Raw genomic sequence first — 23,045 nt, 5'->3', positions numbered from 1 at the left:
ATATCAATTGAGGAAATAGAAGAAACCATCAAAAGACTACCAACTAAGAAAAGCCCAGGACCGGATAGGTATACAGCAGAGTTTTACAAAACCTTTAAAGAGGAACTAATACCAATACTTTTCAAGCTACTTCAGGAAATAGAAAAAGAGGGAGAACTTCCAAATTCATTCTATGAGGCCAACATCACCCTGATACCTAAACCAGACAAAGACACTTCAAAGAAAGAAAACTACAGACCCCAATATCTCTAATGAACCTAGATGCAAAAATCCTCAATAAAATTCAGGTGAATCGGATACAAAAACATATCAAAAAAATTGTGCACCATGATCAAGTAGGATTCATCCCTGGGATGCAAGGCTGGTTCAATATACGGAAATCAATAAATGTTATTCACCACATCAATAGACTTAAAAATAAGAACCATATGATCATCTCGATAGATGCGGAAAAAGCATTCGACAAAGTACAGCATCCCTTTATGTTCAAAACTCTAGAAAAACTAGGGATAACAGGAACATACCTCAATATTGTAAAAGCAATCTATGCTAAGCCTCAGGCTAGCATCATTCTGAATGGAGAAAAATTGAAGGCATTCCCTCTAAAATCTGGAACAAGACAGGGATGCCCTCTCTCACCACTTCTGTTCAACATAGTTCTCGAAACACTGGCCAGAGCAATTAGACAGACGAAAGAAATTAAAGGCATAAAAATAGGAAAAGAAGAACTTAAATTATCACTATTTGCAGATGACATGATTCTATACCTAGCAGACCCAAAAGGGTCTACAAAGAAATTATTAGAGCTAATAAATGAATTCAGCAAAGTGGCAGGATATAAAATCAACACGCATAAATCAAAGGCATTCCTGTATATCAGCGACAAATCCTCTGAAATGAAAATGAGGACAACCACTCCATTCACAATATCTTCAAAAAAAAAATAAAATACTTGGGAATCAACCTAACAAAAGAGGTGAAAGACTTATACAATGGAAACTACAGAACCCTAAAGAGAGAAATAGAAGAAGATCTTAGAAGATGGAAAAATATACCCTGTTCATGGATAGGCAGAACTAACATCATCAAAATGGCGATATTACCAAAAGTTCTCTATAGGTTTAATGCAATGCCAATCAAAATCCCAATGGCATTTCTTGTAGAAATAGAGAAAGCAATCATGAAATTCATATGGAAAAATAAAAGACCCAGAATAGCAAAAACAATGCTAAGCAGGAAGTGTGAATCAGGCGGTATAGCGATACCAGACTTCAAACTATACTACAGAGCAATAGTAACAAAAACAGCATGGTACTGGTACCAAAACAGGCGGGTGGACCAATGGTACAGAATAGAGGACACAGAAACCAATCCACAAAACTACAACTACCTTATATTTGATAAAGGGGCTAAAAGCATGCAATGGAGGAAGGATAGCATCTTCAACAAATGGTGCTGGGAAAACTGGAAATCCATATGCAACAAAATGCAACTGAATCCCTTTCTCTCACCATGCACAAAAGTTAATTCAAAATGGATCAAGGAGCTTGATATCAAATCAGAGACACGCCGTCTGATAGAAGAAAAAGTTGGCTATCATCTACATACTGTGGGGTCGGGCTCCAAATTCCTCAATAGGACACCCATAGCACAAAAGTTAATAACTAGAATCAACAAATGGGACTTACTCAAACTAAAAAGTTTTTTCTCAGCAAAAGAAACAATAAGAGAGGTAAATAGAGAGCCTACATCCTGGGAACAAATCTTTACTCCTCACACTTCAGATAGAGCCCTAATATCCAGAGTATACAAAGAACTCAAAAAATTAGACAATAAGAGAACAAACAACCCAATCAACAAATGGGCCAAGGACCTGAACAGACACTTCTCAGAGGAGGACATACAATCAATCAACAAGTACATGAAAAAATGCTCACCATCTCTAGCAGTCAGAGAAATGCAAATCAAAACCACCCTAAGATACCATCTCACTCCAGTTAGATTGGCAGCCATTATGAAGTCAAACAACAACAAGTGCTGGCGAGGATGTGGGGAAAAGGGTACACTTGTACATTGCTGGTGGGACTGCAAATTGGTGCAGCCAATTTGGAAAGCAGTTTGGAGATTTCTTGGAAAGCTGGGAATGGAGCCACCATTTGACCCAGCTATTCCCCTTCTCGGTCTATTCCCTAAAGACCTAAAAAGAGCATGCTACAGGGACACTGCTACATCGATGTTCATAGCAGCACAATTCACAATAGCAAGACTGTGGAACCAATCTAGATGCCCTTCAATAGACGAATGGATAAAAAAAATGTGGCATTTATACACAATGGAGTATTACTCTGCATTAAAAAATGACAAAATCATAGAATTTACAGGGAAATGGATGGCATTAGAGCAGCTTATGCTAAGTGAAGCTAGCCAATCCCTAAAAAACAAATGCCAAATGTCTTCTTTGATATAAGGAGAGTAACTAAGAACAGTTATTTTGTCAATAGTCAGAATATATTATTAACTTGCTATGAATAATATGGAATATAGAAAATTCAAAATATGCAGAAGTTCAATAAAATTCCCTACAATTATATTCACTGGCTTCTAGTTAACAGTATTGGCATCACTAATCTTTGATCATGGTATTTTTCAGTCTTTAAGAAGTTGGATTCACTCTTAAAAAAAAAAGCAGTTATTTTGTCAATAGTCAGAATAAAAATTAAAATCCTATGCCTAACAGATGAAACAAGTTCCAGAAAATAGAAGATCAGTTTCAGAAAGATTTGAAACATGAAAGGACCTGAAAAGTTCACTTGCCAGCACTCTGTGGTCAGTGCTATCTGGCGGTTCTTCCTGTGGACAAGGCCCACTACATTTACTATGCCTGTTGCATGTATTGATCATATGACTTGGGCTTACTTCTATCCAAGAAAAGATTGAACTGGCTCCTATCCCAGGCAAGGTCAAAGCTCTCGAGCATTAAACACCTTTTAACATAATACAGCGGTCTAAACCCAAACAAAAAGGGGAAATTTGATTCACACACTTTTTATGCTTTTATGTTTCATACAAGTTGGAATGATTAGCTTTGTGGACATTAATTATTTTTCCATAACCTTAAATCAAAAAGTCTTAACACATTTGTTACAGTCCTTTTCCAAGAAATAGGGGAATTATGAGTTCAGAGCCAATTTTTAATATTTTACAATAAGTGTTATGATTTAATGGTTTATTTTTTTGGATGAAACTAAGATGGCTATAGGGCATTTGGTTTTAGAAAATTATGAAATGAAAGAGAAAATCCTGTTTCCTAGTACCATGCATTGAAGGGAATTCAGAGAAGGAAATAACCACAAGCCATTAATACTATCAAAGCAAAAAAGAAAGAAGTAAAAGATGGAATTCTCATTTTTCTATCTTCTTGAAAAATTAAATCACCCTAGGAAACCACATGACATTTGAAAAGACAACACTTTTCAAGCTTTTGCAAACATTTCTGTTTTAGCACGGAACAATGTCAGGCAAAACAAAGACTAACAATTCTGTTAAATTTGCAACTATTACACTGCTTAAAAGATGAATAACTTATTTTAAAAGATCTTATCAATTGTCTAAAATAGCCCAATTTTATTGATTAGTTCATATTCCATAGTATATGTATTTGGGGTTATTTTTATAGGCTTGTTTTGAATTTCTTGAAATTTTGAAGGCATTAAAATGATCAAAACTATTGCTAAGCATATCCAAGTGTAGCACCAAACTTTTTATCTATAATTCCCAGTCTATTAAGAAGGGTAAAAGTCCAAAAAACAAGGTTTTCTTTTAGTGATTTTTACATGTTTAAGAAAACATCATTGATTTTATATCAGATAGAAGTAGAAAGTAAAATTACAGGATAGTGGGGAGTGAGGTAGATTATACTAAGAACATGAATCAATTTACTCACTTTCTAATAATAAACCCTTGCCTATGTCACTTGGAAGTAAGTTCATGTTCAAAATTGTGAATTGTGCAACTTCAGTCATCACTAATATAATCACCCTGCTTAAGCCTTTAGTTAAGATGGTGCAATATGGAGTCAGAGTCCTTTGTTTCAAAGCCAGTTTTCAACATTTACCAATTATGTCATTTGGGCAAACTATTTGTCTAAAATAGAGGTAATGGGGACACTCATTTCATATGATGTTTGAAAAGAATAAATGAGTGAGCGCAAATGAAAGAAAAGTCAGATCAGGAGCTGGCAAGCCGTTAATGCTCTGTACATTTGAACCAATGCATTAACCAGCTTCTGAATTTCTTTGAGGAAATTCATACAATATGTGTTCTTACCAGGGTCACACTAAGTGATCATAATAAGGGATTTAAGTCAAAATGTGTTACTTATTAAAAATAAATGTAGTTACATCAGTCTGAACAATAGAGCAGTATTACCACTTGTGAGAGAATCCACGATCATAAAGGGGAGGGAATAAAGTAAGAAAGGAAGCACCTAAGTTCAGAGTCTCTCTCCCCCTAGCTCAGTCACCCCTGTTCTTGTCACACTCTGCTACCATTTGTTTTATTTCCAATAAAAACAAACCCAATCATAACTAAACCTACTGATAGTCCTGACCAAGTCATGTAAGAACGTCTTTCCTTTGAGAAGCCATTTTTAGAGCAGTTTCTACAGTGCTAAAATTTGCCTGTCATGGATATACTCTGATATTCCTGTGAACTTGCTCAAGTTACAATTTTTTCATAAGCTCACAACTCAGAAATTTCATCCAAAAGTGACTTGACATTGTGGATTTAATGTTTTACCTTTTTTTTTTTTTTCAAATTTAGGGGCTGGGTGGTAGAAAACATCTCTACCATGCAAGGAGCACTGGGTTTGTTCCCCCACGTAAATAGATTTCTCAAATATTTTATTTATCCAAGAACAATTCTGAAGCTCCATTTTATGTAAAATACACTATTTGGGGGAAGCATAAGTTTAAATCATGCTGTCTCCGTGTAAACAACCGAGAAGCAGCCACTGAACCAGTAAAGTGGATCCTAAGCCTGCTCTTTTATAAATATGGAAATTCTCCTAGATTGTGAGTTAGAAAAGGATATTTTCCTATCCTAACAAGAGCAGTGGTTCTGCATATAGTCTGTGCATCGTTTGCATCTCAAAATATTTTGAACTAGAGTTGAGCTATGCTTACATATGAACTGAATTTTATGAATTAAATTGCTTCTCTCCATCCGCAAGGGCCACCTGGTATTACTGGTGATGTAGTGAAAAATTCTAGAAGTCTGAAAGTTCTCAATCTGAAAAGCCTGAAAATTCTGTTTCTGTTTTGATACATACCACAGGATCTTCAAAAATCTAAAAGGAGAGTCACTTAATATTTTTAGTTAATGACATTTTTGTTTTTATTTCAAGCTATAAGCTCGGTTCGACTGATAATAAATTAGGGGTTTTTTGAGATTTAAGGCAGTTCTGTAGATAAATCAAGAGTATATTCATTTTTGCTTCCCTCTCCTACCCCAGGACAGTTTCTTAAACACTTTCCTATATGTTATGTGTATTCTGTGTGTGTGTGTGTGTGTGTGTGTGTGAGTGTGTTTGTGATTTCAAGCATAGGTATGACCTTAGTATACCCAAACTTTCCTTCTTATTCTAGTCTCCTCACTCTCAGACTTACCATTTTATGTTCACAGTTTTTGTCTTGTTTTAAACCATGAGCATTTGAGAGAAATGAAATCTTGCACAGAACAGGTGAAACAAAACTTGTCCGGTAGGTAACTGAGGGGGCAATATATGGAACTATGCCTGCCACCTTTCCTGCCTCCTGTACTTATTCACACCCATCCTTTTCCCACTTGTAGAAAAACCCTCAAAGGTCACTTTCGGAAAGAAAATGTTGTCCCAGAAAAGAGGAAAATATTTTTGAGCCAACCTAATATATTAGAACTTTGGGAATTTGGAGAGAGATAATAGCAGTAAAAAGAGAAACAGAGTTTGACCTGAATTATCAACCAGACTCTGTCTCAGCAATGACACGACATCTGGCAAACTAGTCTCAAAGATTCATGTATCTTGCGTATCAAAGGAAACCAACTATCAGAAAGACAAAGTTAGATTTGCTTACTGTATACTACAGAAAAGTGTTGACATTATCATCAGCATTCATTCATTCATTCATTCATTCATCCTGGCACATACTTATTGAGGACTTACTATAAGCAGAAACCATGCTAGTTTCCAGAAAATCAAAAATAAAAAGACATAGTCCCTTTGGGGCTGGGGATGTGGCTCAAGCAGTAGCGCGCTCGCCTGGCATGCGTGTGGCCCAGGTTCGATCCTCAGCACCACATGCAAACAAAGATGTTGTGTCCGCCAAAAACTAAAAAATAAATATTAAAATTCTCTCTTCTCTCTCTCTCTCTCTCTCTTAAAAAAAAAAAAGACACAGTCCCTGCCTCATAGAACTTGTAGTGAGAAAGTCCTGCAAGTCTGCTTGGGGAATCAAGGAAGGCCTTCCAGAAACATTTGCACAGTACCCAGAAGAAAGGAGACTGTGACAGGTAATTTAGAGGGGAGGAAAGTTTGTCTGTGCTGCAAGAGTAGGCAATCTGCTTTGGACCTTGGGTGTCTAGCTAAAGCTTTTACACATTGAGAGCTCTGCTCTCACCTCTAATCCCACTTTATTTGGCTGCCTCACCACGATGCTCCCCATATTCCCTGCTTCAGAAAAACCATCTGCATCACAAATCTTCCACAGTATTTTACAGCTATCTGTGTAAATATCTCTTATCACTACTACACTGGAAACTGTTTATTCCAAACTGATGTCTTTGGATAGTGACTGACAAATAAATGGCATCCACTTAATAGTACTGAATGAAGGCAAGGATATTTTAATAAGAAAATAACAGGGGTGGTACAGAAAAGAGAGGTGACAGCAGGAAGATACTGCTTGCTTACTTTAATGTTTACTTTGGGGCTTGTTCAACATAAGTAGAAGTCTGTTCTCCAACCTGCTCTTTTATGTAAATATGAAAAGCAAAGCCTTTCAAAATTATAAGTTAAGACAGGGTACGATTATCCCACTTTAATAGGAGCAGTAATCTGTAAATAGCTTGCACCCTGCTATATACCCTGCTCCCCCACACCCCTCATGGAGGATGGGAACCCTCTAAGTTCTCGGGGCTTTGGAATATGGCTGCTATTCCTCATGCACTCAAGATAGGTGTGACTTCAACATTTGATCTGTGCAAGACAAAATTTCTGAGCAATGAGACATCCCATGAATAGCAATGAATAAAGGGAATGCTAATGTGAAAAAGGAATAAACAATACAAGGTTTAGAGTACAACTGTACAATAGGGTTTTGTCCCCTGTGGGCCTGGGAAACAAAGTTATCTTTGGGAGAAATGAGCTCACACACACACACTTTTTGTTTTTCCATTTAACAAGCTCACAAATCAATCTGATTATCATCCAGCAATTCAACTAGGATCTGCTTTACATCCCATAAACAAACACTTCTGGTTTTACCTTTTTGGGTTCTGGCATATTATTAATATAAATAGTGTAGATTCCACTTTTATTAAAACCAGCTTGATATACATCTGCACAGTCTCTAAATGGTTTTTCTTCCTCTCTTTTTCCTCCTTTTAGCAAAACTGCAAAAAAAAAAAAAGATTGCAATATATGAATAAGAATATCAGTACCTTTAACACCCACATGTACTTCAAGAGTAGCTACACATGACTTCATTCTCTCGACATAAAGGTCAATATTGCATTTACCAAAAACCAAACATAAAGACAATATCAGATTTTTACAGGTGATTTACAAAATTAAAAAATGGAAAAAAAAGTTACAAGGCAATTTCTAACTGCATATTTATAGTTTACTTGGGCTGGGGATGTGGCTTAAGTGGTAACGCGCTCGCCTGGCATTCGCGGAGCGCTGGGTTTGATCCTCAGCACCACATAAAAATAAAAATAAAGATGTTGTGTCCACTGAAAACTAAAAAATAAATATTAAAAAATTCTCTCTAATTTCTTAATTTTGGTTTTTCTATATATCTTTTCCAAAACATCAATTCAAAGGACAAATAAACTAGTCGTGTAATACCTCTAACTGGTAGCAATTTATGTCAATGTTTCCTGAAAAATTTCTAAAACATTCTTATCTACATTTCATAGGAAAATTTTATTCATTTATTTTTGTGTGTGTGATTCTATCGACCAAACCCAGAGCCTCACACTTGTTAGGCATATGCTATACCACTGAGCTATAGCCCAGTCCTGGGAAAGTTCAGAAAGATGCCAAAACATTTTTTGGAGATGTAAGAGATGAAGAAAAATTCAAGCATCAAAATGTAGCATTGCAGTTTAAAACACTAAAAGAAGGTAGCACCTTTCTTTTGTGGCTTTATAGTGATAAATTCCTATAAATTTTACAAAAACCAAAACACAAAGTAACTCTCAAAATAATTAGATTTGGGAAGTAGAAAAGAGTTTATGATCCAATTTAACTACCTTGAAAGAAAATATAATAGCACTTTGTATTTTGTTTAATGCCCTGAAGCTAAATTATCAGGTTAATGATATATGATTGATAAAATGAATAAGACTTTGAAATTAAGTTTTAAAGGGGAAATAATCACCTAAAAGTCAAGTGAAGACAGGAAATTTAGTCAGCATGCTAGACAAGCTTGTACCACTGAGCTACATTCCCAACCCTCTTTTTAATTTATTTTGAAACCTGGTCTTACTAAGTTGTACAGACTTGCCTCAAACTTGTGATCCTCCTGCCTCAGTCTCCTGAGTACCTGGGATTACAGATGTGGGGATACCATGCTCAATTTACCTAACTTTAAAACTTATTAAGAATATTTTGCAGTATCACTGCTAACATTTTCTGTTGCTTAATAAGAATCTAAACTATGAATTAATGCTTTTAAATTGATTTTTAAATACTCAGAAAATCTAAAATAATAACCTGACTTAAATTTTACTTGCATAATGTTTGTTAATTTCTAGGTAACAATGAGTCTAATTTTTGTGGAAAGAATTACTATCTCAGTGTGAATGTTTCAATTTTTCAAACATACTAAATTATTTTTCAAGAAAATGAAGCATTCATATCAGATATTCTGCCACAACAAAAATGTAAAAATGTATTAAAGCATTTAATGACATTATACTTTTCTATATAGCTCATATCTGTACTGTTTTGCCTGAATGTATTAACAATTACAGCTGTATATTATTACAATTGCAATATCAACACAGAATCAAGTAAACTAAAAGATTATAGGTTCATATCACAGTGAAGAAGTATTGCATAGAATATAGGAAAATATCAATTAAAATGTATATATACATGCTTAAAAACCATCTTTATGGCACTAGGCCTATTAATCAATTATATAAAGGTATTGTTTTCAAAGTGTCAATGTAGTTCAATAGTGTTCACTTACTTCAACTTTATGGACCATTATTTTTTAAAAACAAAACCTTCCTAAAAGCTAAATACTTTTCTCATGTTATAAATTAAAATAAATAAATAAATAGTCCAATTAAATGCCTAAAATAGGGATGTAAAGAAATACCAACTAAAATTTATGATTCTTTTAAAGTATGAAAAAAACAGGAAGATGTGGTCAACAGAACCCACTGGTAAACCCACTTTTCTTTTGGGGGCGAGAGATGGAGAATCATTTATCTAAGGAGAAAATGCTTCGCTTGTTGAATATACCACTTCCTGCCCTCCCATATGTGGTGGTTCAGGAGAATACACTCCCTTCCTCCTCTCAGCCTCCTCCCCCTCCCTTTCTTTTCCACTTCAGGAAGATGTGAGTGGAGGGGCTGTTGTGTGGGAAGAAGGAAGCTATTTCACATATGCTTTCAATGATAGAAAAGAAGGGGGAAAGCTGGTCAGTATCTTGTTTTTGTGGAAACTTGCTCTATGTTTTCTAAATCATATCTATACCTGGGAAAGTGGTTTGAAGATTCTAACATCAAAGGTCCAACTAGTACTATGGTTATATTGTGAATTTTTGTTATTGCGATGGTAATATATATGACACAAAGATTTCATTTCATTAAAATTTAAGTCATTATTTTTTTAAAAAAATGAAATATATTTTTCAGAAGACATAGATACATTCTTTCCAAAATGATTAGACTGCTTGCTTTTAATTACTTATTAATTAGCCACCATTATGCTTGAAAGTTTGATTCAGGCTACAATTATAGCCCTGAATCATTTAAAAAATCAACTTAAAAGCTTCTCCACAGCTTACCTTTGCTACTTTTAGAATATACTATGATTTAATGAAGATTCCCTATATAAGGGTAGGTTGACCTCCAGGGTTTGTATTTATTGATTTATTTTAATCTATAAAGTGTGATAGTTATGTGAACTACAAACAGAGTGAGTGAAACATTTAAAATGGTGATTTTCATTGTTGACATGATAATGATAATAACACTGTTCATGGCAACCTTGAAACAGGAGCAGAGCATGGAAGGCCAGTCAATTCAGTCTATGGAGTGCTGGGAGCTGCTGCCTTCCACCCTCAAGTTCAGACTTTGTATCTAATGAACCCAGGGCAAGAATGGTTGTATGTAAAATCGTACCTACCTGGCCTGTCCTCATCAAACATGATTAATTAACTTACATCATTCACTAAATATTCAGATTATACCATTGTTATTCCAGCCTAAAAGAAACAGGCAATTTAACCAGATAAACTTCACCTTAATAGTTAAGATTTTTAAACATTTAAGATAAAATGATGTATGATGCATATACCAGCCTGATGGCTGTAACTTTTTTGAGGCCTATATCATTGACTATAGGAGCACTCTGAAGCTCAAGGTCATGTGTAGATATTGTAAAACATTTTAAAACACAGTCACAAAGATGAATTTGCTGAACTTTGCCAGGATCAGCACTAATTTTTAAAAATTTTTAGAAGGTCTTGAGATTCAATTAGATGGAAAAGATAGCCAGAGTAATGTGTGATAGATGATAAGAGAGGGACAGAATCCCTGATGGAAGAGTATACCAAGTACCAACTAGACAGAGCTGGGGCAGTGATCCAGAGACCTGACAGAAGTCTTCATCTAACTCTCAAAGTGGCTGGAACTTTTAATAAAATAGAATGAATTTAAAAATTGGTCTTTACACCTAAAGTTCCCCCTTTGACCACAAACTCATCTTTTCCTCTCCTATTCTTTAATCCCTAATGAGTATGTCTTTCCTCTACTAGATCCTGGCCATTCTATCAACCCTTTCTTAGCCTCCCCTTTCTTTCTTCCTAGCCACTAGCTTTCACTCAGACATCTGCGAATGTTTCAGGTGGCTTTCACTTCAGTCCCTATCGACTGTCCTTCTACCCATTCATCCTTGCATGGGCAAATCCTGGCCTGCAGACAGGTGAGATTTCATTCACTTTCTTACCCCCATTCTAGATTGCAAGCACTAGGTCATTTCTAGTAGATTTCTATCATATTTCCTACAAGTGCCTTTAAAATTTTCCACTTTTTAAAAGATGAAATCCCACTCCAGTCTCCTGTCACTTTTTATATGATGTTTAGGATTTACCATGAGGATCGGGGCTATGTCTCCTCTACTCCCTCTACACTGTAGAAGTCATCTTTGTATTTATTCCACGTCTTTTGTGTTGGTCCCTCCTGTTCCCTTCTCTATGTCTCTAATTGTGCTTTCTCCTTTATCTTTATGGCTTTCTCTTCTCCTCACCCACTATACACATGTTTAGTAGGATTCCATTTTTGGATCTTTATTCCTTATAAATAAATTCATATTGCAAACTATCTAACATGGCTTCAAACTTCCAGAGAGAATTCTAAGATACATAAGCATTTTGAACTCTGCATTTGCCTCTCTCGAACTCATGATCACTATTTCTAACATCTGTCAGGCAGTCCCTACTACCACCACGGCTTTCATTCATTTTGTCACCTAATCTTTCCTTCCGAACCCTGTGTTGTCTCTTTCTCTCACTGACCCTGCTTCCTCTCCTGGGTGTCATCAGTTAAAAATTAATGTAAGTGTAAATATAAGATAATTAGACTGTGGCATTTTTATTGGTCTTCTACGTCATGTTCCTCTTAATTAATTAATTCCACAAATATTGATTGACCATCTGCTATAAATAAGACTTCCTAGGCAACAGAGATAGAGACATAAGAAAATCCAATCCTACCCTTAATGTGATCACAGCTGGATGGGAGTAAGATTATGTGAGTAGATCTTTCATGACAGGGGCAGACTCAACTCAAGCCAGTTTAAGCAAAAAGAAAATGTATTGAATCATGTCATTGAACAATCCAGGGTAGAACTCTAGGTGAGGCATGATCAGGTTTCAAACAATGTGATCAGGATTTGGCTTCTGTATCTTTGCTCTGACTCACATCTGTTGGCTATCTACCTGGTCACAAGACAGCTGGAGAAATCTTCTAGGACTATGATGTTACCAGTTTAAAGGTATTACCAAAAAAAAAATGGGATGATGACAATAACTGTCTTAGAAGTATGTGTCAAGTGCCCTAGGCACATGCAAGAAGAACATACTCCATCTGCCAAGTGGACTCATGGAAGGCTGCTTGGAAGAGATAAAAAATACAAAATGTAGAAAGCTTATCTGAGCTAAATTCTGAGAGTCTGGTATGTCAGTTCAAAGACTTCCCTCATACCAATATCAGAAAATAAATCTAGAAGTCTTCAGAAGAATCATCATTCATTCTTTTCATGTAGCCTTATCTGTACATCCAATCTTTGTCATTCGAAGGGAAAGAATAGGGACATAAGCAGGTGCATGTCTGTCTTTCACCAGCCAACATTTAGTCAATGAGCAACCTGAGACTCCAATGCCAGCAGCTGTTCCCTATATCTTGCTCTTCCCTGCATTTCACCAGTTTCAATCCAGATGGTACATCTTCCACCAGACTGACTTCAGGGAAGGACCATAAAAGCTGAGGCAGAGGGTCACTTCAATTCAGATGAACCCTCCAGAGAAAACTTCCTGGAATGTGGAATTGGTAATTCTGAGTCTCAGTAACCTTAGCAGAGAACATAAATAGCAATTAGCCTTGCTACCAGAGACAATGTAAAACACCAAAGCCTTTCTTCCTAACCATTTCCCAACAAGTTGCTGTGAGAAATCAATTATTCAAACATTCTTTTTAAACTCTAAATGTGGCTAATGATTCATATCTTTCCAGTATTTAGCAAACGTTAGAATACATGTGGATCGAGTTGTTTATTCAAGGGTAATCCTTGGGAAATTTTTTGAGCTGCCATCATTAGGCAGATCATAGCATTAGAAATTGACCCTAAATCTGTGATTTCAACAGGTCACTGAAGTTCACTGAGCATATGGCTGAGTACAAACCATAAATCTGACAAGGTGAAAAGAAGCAAATATTTGATTGAAAAGATTCTATATACTTTAGCCAGGTGTGTGGGCATTTTATAGGCCATTTTGGAGACATTCCCTAGAATCCTAATTTAAAAGGACTTTTAAAAGTGGAAGAAGGTAATACATTCCATTTCACAGATATGGAAAAATGAACAGATTTCCAGATAGCACAAGTTTCAATATCCAGTGGGCAGATATGAGGGAGACTTAGCAATGACTTTAAAAAATATATACAAAAATATATTTAGATTATATATTTAAATATATAAGATATAAATTATATGTGTATGATATGATTATGTATAAATATATTTATAAATATATACTTATGTATAATTATATATAGAGAAATATATTGAGCTTATATATTCATAAAAGCTTAAAAACTAAAAATTACATATTTGACATCTTTTCTCACATAAAACACATGAGTGCAAACCTAGATATCTGAGTGGATACCTTAGCATGATATTCTTAGCTTACAAAGAAGGCAACTGCATATGGTTTTACATATAAATAGCTATGCTACAATATAACAAGCATATGAATTATTATTCTTAAATACTCTTAACTAATTTGAAGTCTTTGGTTCTGTAGCTAAAAGCTTCTCCTTTTTAAATACTGCACTCTCTTTCCCCCATAGTCCTTCCAACTCTGGCATAAGGGAACACTTGAACACAATTTACTTCCTGCATTATTATTTTAATTACAATGTTTTGGAAACTGAGCTATATCTTACTCCTATTTAAATTCTTTGTAAGTTTATATTTTATAGATAATTTATAAAATCTATCATCTTCTTGGTCAAATATAATAATCATGATCATAATAAAATAAACTAATATTCATTGAATATTTACTATGTGCTAAACTCTGAATTTTGTATGCCAAGTATGTTGTACATGCTTCATTAATCCTCATAAATATCTTATGAAGTGAAATATTTATTTATATTTTATATAAAAGGAAACTAAAGCCCAGAGATGCTATCTAACTTCACCACAACTTACAAGTAAGAACACTCCGATTATAAAGATGAGAATCTTAATGACTTTTTTTTTTTGAGAGAGAGAGAGAGAGAGAATTTTAGTGTTTATTTTTTAGTTTTTGGTGGACACAACATCTTTGTTTGTATGTGGTGCTGAGGATCGAACCTGGGCCGCATGCATGCCAGGCGGGCGCGCTACTGCTTGAGCCACATCCCCAGCCCCTTAATGACTTTTTAATCAGCCTCTGGAGTTCTGTTTGGGTTTGGAGTAAAGCCAAACCCAAACAGAACTCCAGAGAGTCTTCTGTCACGGATTCCTCAACAATACTTTTCTGGAGTGACAAAGTCACACCCAGAGTCCTGGGTGGTTCAGCAACAGGCCTTAATTCTGAATGGGTTCTGAAGATTGTTGTGGAAGCAGGATATATAGGAAAATGACAGGAGGCAGAAATGACAAGAGGAAAAACGTTGGCATGAAGATAAAAGAGCCACAGGCAGAGGAATCATCTAGGAGATGGGAACCCCCAGGAGAGATGTGAGTCTGTGCCTGCCCACAACTTCAAATGCTAGCTATCAGAGGACTAGGAAGGAAAAGGTCCCTGGTCTGGGGGTGCAGCTCAGTGGTGGAGAACATGTCCAGCATGTTCAAGGGCCTTAGCTCAATCTCCATCAGAGAGAGAGAGAGAGAGAGAGAGAGAGAGAGAGAGAGAGAGAGAGAGAAATGAAGGAAGGAGGGAAGGAAGGAAGAAAAAAGAAAGAGAAAGGAAAAGAATGAATGAAGAGGTTCCTGAGCACTCTGACTGCTCATATTAATCCACATTGGATTTCCTATGTCCATGCCTAAAAGTCACACTGACTTAGGACTAATTCCCATTAATTTAAGGTATGCTTCCCATAAGCCCTGCTACTTGGTTTCTGACCCTATGGACTGTTGTTAGAAGCTGTAAATTTAGAAGAAGAGTGATGGGGAGGTGAAAGTGGGCATGTGTGTGTATGTTTGTGTAACTATGTGTGTGATTATGTTCATCTTCTAATATCAGGCATGAAGACAACAAAAAATTGATAATGGAAAGCTTGTGTGTGTGTGTGTGTGTGTGTGTGTGTGTGTGTGTGTGAGAGAGAGAGAGAGAGAGAAAGAGAGTGCAAACTTTAAAAAATAGGCCAAACTAAGAAATAATACTTTAGGCATTGTATAAGATAGACAAATTATACTCTTTCCCCAAAGATACCAGGGTGTTATGATAGGAACTAATTCAGAGACATGATAATAAATTGAATTATTACACAAAGTCATAATTGTATTTAATTTTCTCTTCTGAAAAGGTGAGGAAAAAACAATGAAAATATTAATCATCACAATATGATTGAGTTTTCCTAAAATTTTGCTAGTACAGTAATATATCTCTATTACATGTGGAATGTATTATCCATGATATATAATGAATTGTAGTTATATGAAATTTAATAATATTGAGATACATTTATAAGATACATAAACTGTTAAATCTAAGTGGACATGCAAACCATTCTATACTATTGCGGGATCTCTAATTTTGTGGTACTTTTTTGTTTTTTTGCAGAAGAGTAAAATGTCATGTAATTCTACATGTTTCTACTAGAGCTTGATGAGTATATCTAAAGAAGCTTTCTAAGACTCCTCTGATGTGAAATGACTTGTGTATAATTTAATGCATATTCAATATCTATGACTGCTTAAAACAACCAAGAAAAAACAAAAAAAAATTATAAATGGAATCACACTAAACTTTGTTTAATCAAGCAATCACTCATTTTTCACGATACTCATGTTATGGTTTGGATGTGAGGTGTCCCCCCAAAAGCTCGTGTGTAAGACAATGCAAGAAGGTTCAGAGGAGAAATGGTTGGGTTGTAAGAGTCTTAACCCAATCAGTGATTTAACCCCCTAATAGGGATTAACTGAGTGGTAACTGAAGTGGTAGGTTGTAGCTGGAGGAGGTGGGAATTGGGGTGTGGCTTTGGGTATATATTTGTATCTGGCGAGTGAACTCTCTCTCTCTGCTTTCTGATCATGATATGAGCTGATTCCTTCTGCCGCACTCTCCCACCATGATGTTCAGCCTCATCTCCAGCCCTGAGGAATGGAGCTGTTCTTCTATGGATTAAGACCTCTGAAACTGTGAGCCCTTGAATAAACTTTTCCTCCTTTACAGTTGTGCTGGTTGGGTCTTTAAGTCAGAGCAGAAAAAAAAACCAAAACTGTCTAAAACAATTTATTTCTATGTTTTCTCTTTGGGCACCCTGTTGGGAAGTTGTGAATACTGCATGACCCTTGCACTGATTCAGAAAGTCACTTCATGAACAAAAATATTTCAGGTGTCTCATGTGTGTTAATTTTCCATGTAATGTTTTCAGCCTGACTAAAATGTATTGATTTTGCACAAAAGACTTCTCCTGCATGTGGAAGAGTTTAAAGGGTATATTTTTGTGCCTTATTATGAGGGGACAAATAAGTGATTTTAGTTAAAGCTATGGAAAATGTAATGAAAGTCCTTGGTCAATGTTGTAGGCATAGAAAGTAGCTGCCAGATGCTTTTGAAAACTGACATACACAGAAGTTTTCATTGGAAGTTTTAAGTAAAGGAGGGTTTATTGTTACCACAAATATGTCACTTTGATTCTTATACTTGTGGTGTAATATACTTGAAGAACAGTATTTGACTACCAGTTGGGTATCTATCTGGGATTCTACAGATCATGGGGCTTCCTGAGGCAGTAGTAGGGCACAAAACCAAGAGAAGGTATGGAAAGATTGATAGGGATCATGAAGTGTGGGGGTTTGTCTAGGACACGAGACAAACCCTAAGGCATCTGGTATGGTATGTTAAGCCACTGGGTAGTAGAGCTAGGACTAGAACTCAGAGAGTCTGAATCCTGTTCCTTCCTAAACGCCACCTCCTGCACTCTGAAGGCATCCATCATAGCTGCTCCAAGACATGGTGAGGAAACCTTCATAGTCGAAGTCCTAGCTCCAGGAGATAGTCTGGAGGGTGAGTTACAATTGAGACTAGCTTTATGTGTATATATGTGTGTCTGTGTGAACAAGAGCACTAAACAACTGGCCGACCCTCCCTCTGCAACTCAATCTCTACATAAAACTAAACCCAAAGTTCAAACTCATTGTCCTAAAAGAACTCATCCTGATTATGAAACCAGAATGTTCACAAATAAAAATTATTGTGACTTTATGCAAAGACATGATACATACACAAATAAGAAGGGTTTGATTGAACAGATATTACATTTAATAACTTGAGTTTTTTGTAAACCCATTAAAGGGGAGGATCTTCCTTGAGAGGTTCCGTATTGATATGACTATCTCTGGGATGGTCCCACTTGGAATATCAAAATCCTAGCCAGTGATAGGGTGAGATTCAAAATTAGTTAAAATATTGGTGTTCTTGAGTTATAAATAAATTATGATTTTGCATAGAAAGCTGAAAATGTCCTGCATTACTAGTTTCATTTATTTATTTTTGCAGTGCTGAGGAGGGAACCCTGGGCCTAGTTCATGTTCCACAAGTACTCTGCACTGAGCTGCATCCCCAGTCCCTTCTACCACTAGTTACAAATGTTCTTTAAACTGACTTTCAGTAAAATACTATACTAAAAATAAATATTATTTATATACATTTGAAACCAGATATACAGTTGTAGCATTTCTCAAATTTTACTTATTTTTTTACCCTTAAAATATAAGAAATTTCACTCCATAGTTCATGAGATACATACATTAAACAAACTTTTTTTTTCTTATTGTCTCTGAGAATAATCATGGGTGTCATTTGGTTCCATGTAAATACTGTAACTTATCTGTAACCAATGCCAGCTGTTCCCTTTTGTCCTTAGATTTAGAAAATATCTACAGAATTTGACTTGAGTGTGGATGAATCCAGGAAATGACTTAGCTAAATTTTTATTCAAACTATTTGTGTTTCTTTTCTTTAGCTAGCCAGGCTATGAAATCACAAGAAAAAGAATGGAGTTTGCTCTTGGTAATCAAAGAAACACTCTTTTTTGTGGTCTTTTTGGTAACTTCCAGGCTCAGCTGGAACCAGGAGATATCCATCTGCAGATGGTTCAACTGGTTTCTGAAGTTGAAACTCCAATTCTAAATGAGAATTAACCACAAATTTCCAAATCGTCTCTAAAAGATGTGGTTTAGAAATAGTTCATGGGAGAGGTCAAGGACTGTATTATTTTTTATTTTGTTATCATTAGTTGAGCTATCTACTCTTCACACAATTTTTTTTACAGAAATTAAGAGTTTTCAAAAGGCAGATAACATGCTCCATCAAAAAGGAGAAATATACTATTTCCAAAAATAAACAGTCCCTTTTCACTTAAGCTAACATTGGGTTTTATGAAAGGAAGTGCTAGATAGTGTGTAGTTCATTTTAAGGAAATTGTAAATGTTTGACATAGAATTTTCTGTCAAGATAAAGCATTTCCCTCATTAAATGGGAACATGTACTCGCTGTGGTGTTCAGCGGATGACTTCCTGTATTTTTCTTTCTTTTTCTACCTAATGTTAAATTATGCATTTACAAGTGGTTGGAAAAAAAACAAGCCTTTTCCTTGGTCAATGAAAACGATATTTCCCATTTTTATCAATGTTGATGTGAGTGACATTCAAGGAGTTTTAATTTCCTCCCATCGTTTCTGATGTTTGTAAAGTCATTCTTAACTCGAGGGACCTGAAGCTCAACCTAACTCATTCCTTGACTGAATAATTCACTTCTCGAACTCAATAGACACTGCACAGGAGGTAAATTCCTTTCAGATGGTAGAATTATTCTGAGAACAGAGCCAAATGACTCCTTGGCACTGGGAAGAAAGCAAATGTTTCATTTCCCCTCTGAAGAGGACAGAAAATAATGATCAAATGTCCCATACCACTGCAATCAGCCTCTGGGAAAGACCTTCAGCCCAAATAATGTAGATCACTTAAAAATCTTTACTATTAGTCATTATGTCGTTCAGATGATGTAAAGGAATTTTGGAAATGAACTTCACAGAGGATTCTATGAGCTGAAATTTGAATATCTTAGTAGGGAAATAAGTACATAAACATGGACGTGTCTCTTGATATTTATTGTTAAGTTTCCTTTACTCCTGTCCCTCTCCCCTGTGTACCGGCCTACCTAAACCTGTTACTGTCCTGTTACATCCAAGTTTTTTGAATCTGGGAGTATCATGGTTTCTGTTTTCACTTCCTCTCACTCACTTTAGTCTTCATCCTATGCATTTGAGTCATATAGTTGAGTCTTGCTATTAAAGGTCACATCCCAGTTACAAAATTCACTTGCTGCTGAAAAGAATACTTTTCACTTGATTTCCTACCACACTGCTCACTCCTGTTTCCCCCCAATTCAGTTTTTCTTCTCTCTCTCTCTCTCCCCCTCTCTCTGTCTTATTCTGTCCCATAAATAACTCCAAAATTTCTGTTCTGATTTGATTTTACTCGTATCATTTTATAAAATGGACTTTAAATTCTTGAAACGACACAAATTTGTGCCTGTGTCTTGCATTATGGGTGTGAGGTAAGTGGGAAGGAAATGTCCTACAAATTGTGCTAAATTCTCCAATGGATTTATGACCCTTCCATATGGTTAGGAGTCATTATTTTATTGCAGCTTCAATTATTTTATCACTTGCTTCTTCTGAGAACACACCAATCAGATTTCTCTTCTGAACTCCAGGTTCCTATTCCTCTGGACTCCAAGGCTCCTCAGTCCATAGACAAAAAACTAAACTCCTTCTCTTTCCTGCTTAGTCCCACCTATCCATACTGTTGCCCAATTTTTGAAAAGTCATCAGCACCTTCTCAGTTACTTAACCTTGAAATTTGGAAGTTGTATTTAATCCTACTTCTAGAAAGTCATTGTTTATTGTGAATTATAATTATTTCAGTTTTAAATCTCCCTCACTTACTTTCCATTTGCCTCTGTTTGATTCTGGCCTTATTTCTCTCCTAAGGAATCCCTTTGAGAACCTAATGGAAATCAACTTTACCTTCTCTTTCCAATGTAATACAGTATATAACGTACAGACTCCAGATTGTACATTTGGACCCAGAGTCTCAGCCCACTCACTCACTAACAGTTTGTTATTTAGAAATGTTTTGCCAATAGGTGCTTAGTTTCTTTATATTTCATAGGAAGTTAGTACCTATATTAAATGAATTTAATATTTGCACATGACTCAGAAGACTGGATTGTGCTAAGATTTTTTTCCTAATGAAATAGTGGCAAAAACATCTATCCAGTCTCCCTGCTTTGAAAAGATTTTCAATTTTCCAGTTCATTCTTCCTACATTGTGACCAGGGTGATTTTTCTAAAATGCATATGTTATCGCCATCCTCATATATTGACTCTTCATTGCTTTAGGAGAAAACAAAAATGCTTCCTCCTCGATGTTCCTCAGTTTCTCTCTCTATTCTCATCTTTTCCCCTGCCCTTGATTCTGAGACTTAACCTGTGCATCTACTTATACGACTCCCACCCCATGCTCTCAGGATTCCTGGAAAATATACATGGTATGTGGCCTCCCTGGAGTGTCCTTCTTCATTTTAAAGGATTGGCTATCATCTCCCCATTAAAGCCAACCTGCCTATGCTGGATCAATTTTTTTCCAGCTTTACAACTTTTAGCAAATTCTCTAGAAGATATGATGGTTCTGGGCGTGGTAGCTCCCTCATGCTGCTGAGTGAGGACTAAGTTCATCCAGGTAAAATTCAAGTACTACTAGAGTCATACTAAACATTCAATAAAATCCTCAAGAAGACTGAATGGAATCTGGATTCTGGAGTCATTTCTGTGTCCTTCCTGTAATTTTAATACCCTTTAGTTTACTTTGCTGCTGCAGTAACCCCCAGGCTCACCTCCAACAATGAATTCTGAAATATAATTGGTCATTTACCAGTTTCTCTCCTATCAGACTCCAAGTTCCTTAAAGTCACAGACTGAAATACTTCTTTCTTTCTTCCTTTCTTTTTCTTTTTTCCCCCCTTCCCATTGGTCTGACCGATATCTGGCACACTATAGTCACTTAGCAAATATTTGTTAAATGAAAATGGATAAACATCCTTATCCCCCAGAAGAGAATCTGAAACAGAACAGTTGTTGTAGAACTATTTTTTGAATGAATGGATAAATTTATGAATCACACTTTGGTATAGCAGGAATGTGCTCCAAGCTGATTAGGACAATGAGATATTCGGTCTGTGTCATTTTATGATGGAGCCTAAACACTGTTTTCTTTTTAATTTTTGCTTTTTCTTCTTCCTTTTTTTTGTGCATACTTCATTGGGAATTAAATTCTCAGTCACACAATATGATGTTCGCCTGTGTGTGTTCAATGTATGTGATGATATTTTAATTACCAGTGAACATAGATGACTAGTGACTCTTCTGACAGTCACAGTACTCCCCCAAAGAATTCCAAACCTTGTTTCCATGCCATTATCAATGTAACCTATTCAATTCCAGCAATAACTGTGAATTGCCAAAAGCATGAAGCAATCAGCTAAGCTTTGACACTGTGATAACACTGAGGATCATATTTCTTCAGTGGGTAATGTTTCTAAGAATAAATGCGACCAAGTGTTTGCAGACTAAAGTTTGACAAAAATAAATGTGTCACCCGGAAGCTGCACAAAATGGATACATTCAGTTAAAAATGACTATTTGCCTAAGACATCACTGTTGCCTGTTTGGAACATACACAGTCAAGTTTGATAAATTATTTCAGCAAATGTGTTCATCAGGTGTACTTAGCTTAAGTGCATTGCATGGCATCAGATATTTTAATAGAAAATGTCCTGTGGAACTACACAAAGTTACTCTCTATGTGCAATATATATTTATTATATTCCTAGACCAAAATGTTTGGGGAAAGGTACATTTTAAGCCCAAACTTACTTCCTCGGAATTTCTTTATCTTGTACTTTTTATAAGCACTTTAGAAGGCATGAAAATGAAATTTAAAAAACTATATTTTGAGTATTTACTATGAACAGGTACAGATGTTATTTCTTAATTTTTATTAATGTTTTAAAATTATTTGTAAAATAGTTATTTTTGTTAATTAAGTACTTTATTTGTTCAGGTGTTTTATTTTTTTCTTTTTTGGACAAATAATAACTATATGTATTTATTAAGTAAAATGTGATGTTTTTATACATGTTCCCATTGTGTAATGACCAAATCATGCTTATTAACATATGCATCATACCATAACCATCATTTCTTTGTGATCAGATAATTAAAATTCATTAATTTTTAGCAATTTTGAGCTATACAATTGATAGGTGAAGGTGATATATATATATGGTCTATCACAACCTCATCAAGTAAATATGAGGATCACATTTTAGAAATAAGAAAACTGAGGGTAAAAGAAGCTTCTTGGATGACTGTCAATAGCTAAACCCTTTAGGGCATTGTATTCACACATTGTCCGCAAAAAATGTTTTGCTTATAGGAAGAATTAATGAGTGTTAATAGAATCTTGTCCCTTGGAGGAGAAAGAAGGCATTAAGGTTTAATGAGTCAACTGTGTCTTCAACACTTGGCCATTTGTTTTTATA

At 35.6% G+C, this 23,045-nt stretch overlaps 1 protein-coding gene and 1 long non-coding RNA gene across 4 annotated transcripts in view; one reads left to right on the top strand and one right to left on the bottom strand.

Annotated features, from left to right (window-relative positions):
- Angpt1 (angiopoietin 1) overlaps positions 1 to 23,045 on the bottom strand; it is a 237,091-nt gene that overhangs the window by 53,918 nt on the left and 160,128 nt on the right. For all 3 annotated transcript variants that reach the window (XM_027947991.2, XM_027947997.2, XM_071602181.1), the window contains exon 5: positions 7,523 to 7,650. In XM_027947991.2, coding sequence (XP_027803792.1) covers positions 7,523 to 7,650 — 128 coding nt within the window. The remainder of the gene's footprint in view (positions 1 to 7,522; positions 7,651 to 23,045) is intronic.
- Positions 16,479 to 23,045, top strand: part of LOC139702082 (uncharacterized) — a 136,331-nt gene continuing 129,764 nt past the window's right edge. The window contains exon 1 of the long non-coding RNA XR_011704669.1: positions 16,479 to 16,573. This is a non-coding gene — a long non-coding RNA (uncharacterized lncRNA). The remainder of the gene's footprint in view (positions 16,574 to 23,045) is intronic.

Source organism: Marmota flaviventris, chromosome 15 (genome assembly GCF_047511675.1).
Source record: "Marmota flaviventris isolate mMarFla1 chromosome 15, mMarFla1.hap1, whole genome shotgun sequence".
Classification (NCBI taxonomy): Eukaryota; Metazoa; Chordata; class Mammalia; order Rodentia; family Sciuridae; genus Marmota; species Marmota flaviventris.
The sequence above is the reverse complement of the archived record's forward strand: the minus strand, read 5'-3'. Positions and strand labels throughout refer to the sequence as shown.